The sequence below is a fragment of the Trachypithecus francoisi genome, unplaced genomic scaffold, assembly GCF_009764315.1.
Source record: "Trachypithecus francoisi isolate TF-2019V2 unplaced genomic scaffold, Tfra_2.0 Lachesis_group5, whole genome shotgun sequence".
NCBI classification, from domain to species: domain Eukaryota; kingdom Metazoa; phylum Chordata; class Mammalia; order Primates; family Cercopithecidae; genus Trachypithecus; species Trachypithecus francoisi.
Window position 1 is genome coordinate 149,118,363 of NW_022681470.1, and position 10,042 is coordinate 149,128,404.

Below are 10,042 nucleotides of genomic sequence, written 5' to 3' on the forward strand. Positions count from 1 at the left end.
GAATACAGGCGCCTGCCATCATGTCTGGCTAATTTCTGTATTTTTTTTTTTTTTTTTTTTTTTCTTTTGAGACGGAGTCTCGCTCTGTCACCCAGGCTGGAGTGTAGTGGCGCGATCTCTGCTCACTGCAAGCTCCGCCTCCCGGGTTTACGCCATTCTCCTGCCTCAGCCTCCCGAGTAGCTGGGACCACAGGCGCCCGCCATCTCGCCCGGCTAATTTTTTGTATTTTTTTAGTAGAGACGGGGTTTCACCGTGTTAGCCAGGATGGTCTCGATCTCCTGACCTCGTGATCCACCCGTCTCGGCCTCCCAAAGTGCTGGGATTACAGGCTTGAGCCACCGCGCCCGGCCAATTTCTGTATTTTTGTAGAGATGGGGTTTCACCAGGTTGGCCAGGCTGGTCTTGAACTCCTGACCTCAGGTGATCCGCCCACCTCAGCCTCCCAAAGTGCTGGGATAACAGGCGTGAGCCACTGCGCCCGCCTCTCCTGCGTTTTCTGGTGTTGCCCACGGAGCTGTGTGATACGTTCTCCAGCAGGATGAGAGGTGGAAAGAGGGACTACAGTCTCACAGATTCAGGTTCAAAGCTGTGTGACCTCAGGGCAGCCACCCAACCTCTCTGAACCTGGATCTCCCCCAATACCCCGCTGTCCGGTGGAGATAACACCAGCCCCTGCTTCCAGGGGCTCCCTGAACATCTGCACAGGCAGCGCGCCTGGCGTGGGTGCCCCTGAGGCCAGTGAAGGTGCCACTCACACCTCCCCACAGCCCTCCCTGATGAACAGAAACCAGAAGCAGAGGCGATTGGCTTCTTTATTACAGCCAGGGCCACGGCCGGAGCAGGGGCAGGGGCGGGGCCGTGGGAGGTGGGTTTGGAGCGTGGGAGGCGCGGAGGGCAGGGCTGGGCTCTGTGGGAGGTCACAGGCCCCCCTAGGCTGGCCCTGGTCCCGGGTTGAGAACACCATCGATCCAGTCTCGGAAAACTGCCACTTGGGTGAAGAAGTCGGGGCCTCGGCCACAGGGCCCCATGGAGAAGGAGGCCACGCCGTGCCCAAGGCCGTCGCAGATGAGGGGGGTGCCCCCGTCCCCCTGGGCAGGCAGCAGCTGTGTCAGGGCACCCCTGGGCCCGGCTCCCACGCCACCCCAGAAGTGCAGAGCCCTCTTGCCGCCCCTGGAACCTCCAAGTCCTGATCCAGCCCCAGGGCCTTTGCACAGCTGTTCTTTCTCTGCCCTGGTTAACTCCTAGTGGAATTTGGGACCAGTTGCTTTCTGAAGTTTCCTGGCACCTCCAGGCTGGGCCAGGTGCCCCACCCCTGGCAGTCACACACCTGAGTCCCTCAATGACCAGCTCTACCGTGCCTGCTGGGTCCCCAAACCCCAGCACAGACGTAACGTTTGATAGATACTGTTTCTCGGCCAGGCACGGTGGCTCACACCTGTATTTGGGAGGCCGAGGTGGGCAGATCATGAGGTCAGGAGTTCGAGACCAGCCTGACCAACATGGAGAAACCCCGTCTCTACTAAAAGTACAAAATTAGCCGGGCGTGGTGGTGGGCACCTGTAATCCCAGTTACTCAGCAGGCTGAGGCAGGAGAATCGCTTGAACCCGAGAGGCGGAGGTTGCAGTGAGCCAAGATCACCCTACTGCACTCCAGTCTGGGCGACAGAGCGAGGAGACTCCATCTCAAAAAAAAAAAAGAGAGATACTTTTTCTCATACTGTTAAAAAGGCTCCATCCTGACGCCCCCTCCTGTGCCGTCCTCAACCTGAACTTGCTTTCTCCTGCCACGGAGAGCTCATTACCTCTCAAGACCCCTCCTCCCGCCGAGGGGAGCACTTACATTGCAGATGCCGCCCCGGCGGGCGAGCACACCGGTGCACACGTTATTGGGACGACACTGGTCCTCGGGGGTCACGGTCACATTGACAAACCTGGGAAAACGAGAGAGACGCCCCCCACTACGCCGGGTCCCCCAGCCAGCCACCTGGCATCTGGTGCCGGCTTCCACTATGGCGTTCTGCAGGGGCAGTGCCAGTATGGCCACGCTGCTGGTGATGTTGGCCTCGCGGTCCAGCTGGGGAAGGAAACGGAGTCAGGGAAGGGTGGCCCTGGGAACTGGAGCCTCATGGGCCCCCTGGCAGCAGGCGTGTCAGGGACATGAATTGTCGTCTGTAAGTGGTTTGCATTTAATTCCTGGCAGCGGCCGGGCGCGGTGGCTCGTGCCTGTATTAGCATGTTGGGAGACCAAGGTGGGAGGATCCCTTGAGGCCAGGAGTTTGAGACCAGCCTGGCCAACAAGGTGAAACCGCCTCTCTACTTTTTTGATTTTTTAATATAATTTTTGAGATTATTTTATAATTTTCTCAAAGAAAAAACCAAAAATGAAAAACATTCACTTGGTTCTGTCACAACGAAAGCGTCTGAAAACGGAGTCGGTTTCCACCAACAGGAGGCTCCGCACGTGCCCTGTGGTACATCTGTGTGTTTTGCTGTTTTTCTTTTTTTTTTTTGTAAGTTTTTTTTTTTTTTTTTTTTGAGACGGAGTCTCGCTTTGCCGCCCAGGCTGGAGTGCTGTGGCCGGATCTCAGCTCACTGCAAGCTCCGCCTCCCGGGTTCATGCCATTCTCCTGGCTTAGCCTCCCGAGTAGCTGGGACTACAGGCGCCCGCCACCTCGCCCGGCTAGTTTTTTTTTTTGTATTTTTTAGTAGAGACGGGGTTTCACCATGTTAGCCAGGAAGGTCTCGATCTCCTGACCTCGTGATCCGCCCGTCTCGGCCTCCCAAAGTGCTGGGATTACAGGCTTGAGCCACCGCGCCCGGCCTGTAAGTTTTTTTTTGAGACAGTGCCTGGCTCTGTCGCCCAGGCAGGAGTGCAATGGCACAGTCTCAGCTCACTGCAGCCTCAACCTCCCAGGTTCCAGTAATTCTCCTGCGTCAGCCTCCTGAGTAGCTGGGACTACAGGCGCCCGCCACCACGCCCGGCTGATTTTTGTATTTTTAGTAGAGACGGGGTTTCACCATGTTGGCCAGGCTGGTCTCGAACTCCTGACCTCATGATCCACCTGCCTCAGCCTCCCAAAATGCTGGGATGACAGGCGTGAGCCACGGCGCCCATATTTTTTCGTAGAGACCGAGTTGGAACGTGTTTCCCTGGCTAATGTCGGCCTCCTGAGGTGCTGGGGCCGCAGGCGTGAGCCCCACACCATCCTCTCACCTGAAGCAGCACCAGGTCGTTCAGGTTCTGCTGCGGGTCATAGCGGTTCTCGCTCATGCTGCTGATGGAAAACGTCTGGCGGGACCGCCTCTCCCGCCGCCTCAGGTCATAGGCGCCCAGCACCACGGTGACAGTCCCGGGGTTCCTGAGAGCAGTGGAGGAAAGGGCAGAGGGAGGACGTCAGGCTGGGGCCTGGGCATGGAGCAAGTCGGCTTGCAAATTAGGGGGGATCCAGCCTGCAGACTGAATTCCTTCACCCTGAGAACTCCCCTCCTTTTACAGAAGCGGAGCCCAGACCCTCCAGGGCCCCTCCCCATCCTGAGCCCCTTCCCTTCTCTGGCCCTCCTCCATCTGACCCCTTTCCCTTCTCTGGGCCTCCTCCATCTGACCCCCTTCCCTTCTCTGGGCCTCCTCCATCTAACCCCCTTCCCTTCTCTGAACCTCCTCCATCTGACCCCCTTTCCTTCTCTGGGCCTCCATCTGATCGCCTTCCCTTCTCTGAACCTCCTCCATCTGACCCCCTTCCCTTCTCTGGGCCTCCTCCATCTGAGTCCCCCAATATCCTTGGGTCCCTCCTCAATTCATTCCCCATTTCCCTCTCCAAGCCCCCTCCTTTTCCTGAGCCCCTTTTACAACCCCCCCTCCTCACCTACCAAGCACCCCCACTGAATCCCCTAAGCCCCCAAGCCCCTTCTCTGAGCCCCAGTGCCCCCCAGGCCCGCCTCACTGCTTTCGGAAGCAGCTGGCCGCGCTCATCACGAAGCGGGGATGGATCAGGGCTCCCCCGCAGAAGTGCCTCCCTTGACTCTGGATGGAGGCCAGGAACGGGAACTGACGGGGTCTCGCCTTCCGGCCGCCCACGATGTCCGCGAGGGGGCTGGAGCCTGGGTCGGGGGAGGCAGCTCTGAGATCCCCGAGAACCCACCCAGTGGCCGGGAGGGCGCGTAAAGCTCCAGCCCGAGCTCCATCCACACAGTGGGGCTACAGGAGGACCTACCCTCCCCATCGTCCCACTCCCTAAAAGGACAGGTGGCCCTGAGTCCCACACACCCTCCGCCCGCACGCCTCTCCCGGGACTGTCCAGGCCGGGCTGGCTGTGTGACCCAGGCCAAGCCGCTTGCCTTCTCTGTGCCTTGAGTCTGAGTTCTGCCCCGGCAGCCGGGCCCCCAGCACAGGCTGGGGACCACCTGGCACACACAGGCACTCACCGGCCCTCGAGGACACCAGAAGACCAGCCAGCAGGGCCAGGACTGTCAGCCGGGTCATGGCGGGGCAGCTCTGTGGCTAAGGCAGCGGCGGCCCTTATACGCGGGCCTCGGCAGTTGGCGGCGTCCCCGCCCAGGCCCAGGGACAGCCCCACTCAGTGGGAACACGGGAAGTTGCCCAAGGCCTCCATCACCAACTGCTCCCCGGGCCAGCATGGGCTCCCCCGACGTCCCGCGCTGACCCTCAGTTCCCCTTCTAGAACATGGCCGCACCCTCGGGGCAGATGAGGGTGACAGGAACCAGTGGATCCCGGAGCCCAGCACACGGCGGGAATGCTGCGGCACCCAGCAGACACCAGCCACGTTGCTAGCTCAGAGTCCCGGTCTCCCCATCCCAAGCCACTGGGGCTCCACCACTGCCCACTGGGCCTGGCACCAGGGCAGCTCAGGGCAGTGGAGCTGGCAGGCCTGCGTTGAGTCCTGCAGGTCTGCATGGGTGATTATCATTATTATTATTATTATTATTTTGAGACGGAGTTTCCCTCTTGTTGCCCAGGCTGGAGTGCAATGGCCCGATCTGAGCTCACTGCAACCTCTGCCTCCCAGGTTCAAGTGATTCTCCTGTCTCAGCCTCCTGAGTAGCCAAGATTACAGGCGCATGCCACCACACTTGGCTAATTTTTTGTATTTTTAGTAGAGATGGGGTTTCACTATATTGGCCAGGCTGGTCTCAAACTCCCGACCTCAGGTGATCCACCCGCCTCAGCCTCCCAAAATGCTGGGATTACAGGTGTCAGCCACTGTGCACAGCTGGGTGATTTTTTTTTAACCTTTTCAACAGCTTTATTGAGATGTAATTGACAAGCCAGGTGCGATGGCTCCTGCCTGTAATCCCAGCACTTTGGGAGGCCAAGGCAGGCAGATCACCTGAGGTTGCGAGTTTGAGACCAGCCTGGCCAACATGGTGAAAGCCCGTCTCTACTAAAAATAAAAAAAAATTAGCCAGGTGTGGTGGTGCATGCCGGTAATCCCAGCTACTTGGAAGTCTGAGGCAGGAGAATTGTTTGAACCTGGGAGGCCGAGCTTGCAATAAGCTGAGATCTCACCATTGCACTCCAGCCTGGGTGACAGAATGAAACTTCATCTCAAAAAAAAAAAGGTATCATTCACCTACGACAAAATTCACCCATTTAAAGTGTGCCATTCGGGGGTTTTGAGTATCTTCATGGATCTGTGCCGTTATCACCACAGTCAGTTTTAGGATATTTTCATCACCCGCAAAAGAACTCCTGACCAGGCTGGGCACAGTGGTTCATGCCTGAAATCCTAACATTTTAGAGGCCAAGGCAGGAGGATCGCTTGAGCTTAGGAGGTTGAGACAAGCCTGGGAAACACAGCCAGACCCTGTCTCAAAAATAAACAAATAGAGCCCAGCCAACATGGTGAAACTTTGTCTCTACAAACAAAACAAAACAAAAATTAGCCGGGTGTGGGATTGGCGCGGTGGCTCACGCCTGTAATCCCAGCACTTTGGGAGGCTGAGGCGGGCGGATCACGAGGTCAGGAGATCGAGACCATCCTGGCTAGCACGGTGAAACCCCATCTCTACTAAAAATACAAAACATTAGCCGGGCGAGGTGGTGGGCACCTGTAGTCCCAGCTACTCAGGAGGCTGAGGCAGGAGAATGGCGTGAACCCGGGAGGCGGAGCTTGCAGTGAGCGGAGATCGCGCCACTGCACTCCAGCCTGGCGACAGAGCGAGACTCTGTCTCAAAAAAAAGAAATAAAATAAAAGAAAATAAAAATAAAAAATAAAAACAAATAAAAAACTATATAAAAATAAAGACGAAATGTCCAGAACAAGCAAATCTGCAGAGGCGGGAAGTGGATCTGTGGTTGCCAGGGGCTGGGGGAGGGGCGGGGAGTGATGGCTGATGGAGACGGGGCTTCCTTCTTTAGGGTGATGGAATGTTCTGGGACTGGACGGCGGTGATGGTTGCACAACTCAGTGAATGCACCAAAAACCACTTAACCGTACTGTTCAAAGTGGCTAATTTTAAGTTATGTAAACTTCATCTCCTTTTTTTAGAGTCAAATTCTCGCTGTCGCCCAGGCTGGAGGGCAGTGGCACGATCTTGGCTCACTGCAGCCTCAATCTCCTGGGTTCAAGTGATCCTCCTGCCTCAGCCTCCTGAGTAGCTGGGACCACAGGCGTCCACCATCACACCCGGCTAATTTTTATATATTTTGTAGAGCTGGGATCTCACTATGTTGCCCAGGGTAGAGTGCAGTGGCAGGATCTCAGCTCGCTGCAGCCTCTGATTCCTGGGTTCCTGCAATCCTCCCACCTCAGCCTCCCCAGTAGCTGGGACCACAGGCGCATGCCACCATGCCTGGCTAATTTTTGTATTTTTTTTGCAGAGGTGGAGTCTCACTATGTTGCCCAGGCTGGTTTGGAACTCCTGACCTCAAGCAATCCACCCGCCTCGGCCTCCGAAAGTGCTGGGAGCACAGGTGTGAGCTACTGCGTCCAAACTTACCTCCATTTTTTACCACGGGGCTCATTGCCGAGGTGAAACTGAGGTCTGGGGCTTACCGTGTCCCCCACACCCTTGGGGACACCAGTTTGTGTCTGGGCCTGTGGGGCCTCTTTGAGGGTAGTTTGCCCCTCCAAGGGGCGCATCTGGGGAGAATCCAGGGAGGCGGGGCCGTGTGCCTTGAGGTCTGCTGCCCATCCCAGGGTAGGGTCCCAGGGCTCAAATCTGGTGTCCACTGAGCCTCACAGCCCGGCCACCTCCCAGGGTCCACGGCACAGCCCTCAGACCCCTGCCTCCATCCAGGCCAGCTCTCCCTCTTCGCCCACCCCAGATCCCACCTGTCCATCTTCCCTACTGAGGCCCCAGCCTCCATCCACCCTGTCTTGGCCAAACATGGGCCTCAGCTCTCCCATGGACCAGGCCCCATTTCCTCTCACCGGGAGCCGGAAGCTCTGTCCTTCCCAGTCGCGTGACCTCAGGGCGACCCCCTGTCTGCACGTCAGTGTGCCCTGCAACAGGGACAGACCCTGCCTTCTAGACACAACAGTGCTGAGCATGGAGTGGGTTCATATTTCTAAAAGTTTTTGAGGCCAGGTATGGTGGCTCACGCCTGTAATCCCAGTGCCTTGGGAGGCCGAGGTGGGAGGATCACTTGAGCCCAGTAGTTTGAGACCAGCCTTGTCAATATGGTGAGACCCTATCTCTATTTAAAAAAAAAAAAAAGGCTGGGCTCAGGGGCTCACCTGTCATCCCAGCACTTTGGGAGGCCGAGGCAGGTGGATCAGCTGAGGTCAGGAGATCAAGACCAGCCTGACCAGCATAGGGAAATCCTATCTTTATTAAAAATACAAAAATTAGCCAGTCATGGTGGCAGGCACCCATAATCCCAACTACTCAGGAGGCTGAGGAAGGAGAATCACTTGAACCCAGGAGGTGGAGGTTGCAGTGAGCTGAAATTGCACCACTGCACGCCAGCCTGGGGGACAGAGCAAGAGTCCATCTCAAAATAATAGTAATAATAATAATAATTTTTTTTTTTTTTTTTGAGACGGAGTCTCACTCTGTCGCCCAGGCTGGAGTGCAGAGGCCGGATCTCAGCTCACTGCAAGCTCCGCCTCCCGGGTTCACGCCATTCTCCTGCCTCAGCCTCCCGAGTAGCTGGGACTACAGGCGCCCGCCACCTCGCCCGGCTAGTTTTTTTCTATTTTTTAGTAGAGACGGGTTTTCACCGTGTTAGCCAGGATGGTCTCCATCTCCTGACCTCGTGATCCACCCGTCTCGGCCTCCCAAAGTGCTGGGATTACAGGCTTGAGCCACCGCGCCCGGCCTATAATAATAATTTTTAAATAAAGTTTTTGAGCAGCATCTGGTACGCTCAACCCCTCCGGCCTGCTCTGTACTCTGCCATGGCTCCCCTATTGCCCCACACTCAAGCCCAGGCCCCTCAGCCAAGCAATGTGCCCTCCATGGCCAGGCCTGCCCCTTTTCCACTACTGGTGATCCTAGGGGGAGAAGATTCTGAGACTCCCCCAGATCCTCTGTTGGACCACCAAGCTGTCAGGTGGGTTCCCCTGCACACCCTCCCACTCCTGACCCCAGAAGCCTCCCGAAAAGCCATTGCATTTTCCTCCTCCTCCCCGGAGAGCTGTTTGTGGTCACTTCGCAACACCCAGATTCCCAACGGTCACCCTGGCCCCACCTCTCACAGGCCGCAGCAGGCAACGTCCCCCTTCTCCAGAGTCATCGGGGAGAAACGGGATCACATCGAACGGGACCCACCTGTGACCATCCGCTCACAGGGCCTCCCCGAGCCCCTCTGCAGGAACCCCGGAGGCCAAAGACCCCTCCCCAGGCAGTCCGTGCAGTCCTGTCCCATGAAGTGCGGCCACCTCTGAGCCCGCCCAAAGGCAGCAGCACTGTTGAGTTCCCATCCTATTCCCATCATCATTTAACTGTTCCCGCATTCATGGCGGGCGACCCTCTTCCCAGGGGCAGCAGTGCCTGTTATGAGCAAACTAAGGCATCCGGCAGGGCTCCAACCCTCTGGAAGTTATTTTATTTTTTTATTTTTTCTTTTTCTTTCTTTTTTTTTTTTTTGAGGCGGATCTCGCTCTGTGGCCCAGGCTGGAGTGCAGTGGCTGGATCTCAGCTCACCGCAAGCTCCGCCTCCCGGGTTTACGCCATTCTCCTGCCTCAGCCTCCCGAGTAGCTGGGACTACAGGCGCCGCCACCTCGCCCGGCTAGTTTTTTGTATTTTTAGTAGAGACGGGGTTTCACCGTGTTAGCCAGGATGGTCTCGATCTCCTGACCTCGTGATCCGCCCGTCTCGGCCTCCCAAAGTGCTGGGATTACAGGCTTGAGCCACCGCGCCCGGCCTTTTTTTTTTTTCTTTGAGACAGAGTCTCGCTCTTGTTGCCCAGGCTACAGTGCAGTGGCAGGATCTCGGCTCACTGAAACCTCCACCTCCCAGCTTCAAGCGATTCTCCTGCCTCAGTCTCCTGAGTAGCTGGGATTACAGGCGTGTGTCACCAGGCCCGGCTAATTTTTGTATTTTTAGTAGAGACGGGGTTTTACCATGTTGGCCAGGCTGGTCTCGGACTCCTGGCCTCGTGATCCGCCCGCCTGGGCCTCCCAAAGTGCTGGGATTACAGGCCTGAGCCACCGTGCACCGCCCGAAAAACGCTTTTTGAAAAACCTGCCGTTTGGGGCCCGGAGACCTCGGACAGCGACCCAGGGTGCCCAAGCCTCAGTTTCTCCATTCCTACAACGGGGGTCACCCCACCCCTCCCCGCAGGGCTGCGCATATGGAGCAGGAAATGCCCGCAGGCACTGCCCGAGTGCGCGTCCCGAGGGCCCTGCCCGCATCCCCGCATCCCGCATCCCGCAGCCCCGCACCGTGCAATCCCGCCGTGCGCCCCGGGCGGCTGCGGCCAGGCGGAGGGTGGACCCCGGGGCGGCGGAGGGGGCGAGGGTGAGTGCGGGGGGAGCGAGGCACCGGGAGACCCCCCAACCCCCCTCCCCCTCCCCCAGCTCTTTTGTCTCGGATGCTCCGGGCGCCCTGGGAGCCGCGCCATGGAAACGCGCA

The 10,042-nt window shown here is 57.6% G+C and overlaps 1 protein-coding gene across 1 annotated transcript; it reads right to left on the reverse strand.

Annotated features, from left to right (window-relative positions):
- Nucleotides 1-793: 793 nt before the first annotated feature.
- Nucleotides 794-4,583, reverse strand: AZU1 (azurocidin 1). The gene is made up of 5 exons (XM_033200097.1): nt 4,424-4,583; nt 3,943-4,099; nt 3,216-3,360; nt 1,842-2,075; nt 794-1,089 (listed from the first exon to the last, which is right to left on the reverse strand). The coding sequence occupies exons 1-5, from the start codon at nt 4,479-4,481 to the stop codon at nt 931-933; spliced, it is 753 nt and encodes a 250-aa protein (XP_033055988.1). The 5' UTR covers nt 4,482-4,583; the 3' UTR covers nt 794-930.
- Nucleotides 4,584-10,042: the final 5,459 nt, after the last annotated feature.

What these genes read in the sequence shown, in the direction of transcription:
- AZU1 (XM_033200097.1), bottom strand. Translation starts at nt 4,481, where the DNA reads ATGACCCGGCTGACAGTCCTGGCCCTGCTGGCTGGTCTTCTGGTGTCC. An exon ending in GCCAGCTGCTTCCGAAAGCA is followed by an intron (nt 3,361 to 3,942) that starts GTGAGGCGGGCC and finishes CACTGCTCTCAG; the next exon opens with GAACCCCGGGACTGTCACCG. An exon ending in GCCGGGGCGGCATCTGCAAT is followed by an intron (nt 1,090 to 1,841) that starts GTAAGTGCTCCC and finishes CTGCCTGCCCAG; the next exon opens with GGGGACGGGGGCACCCCCCT.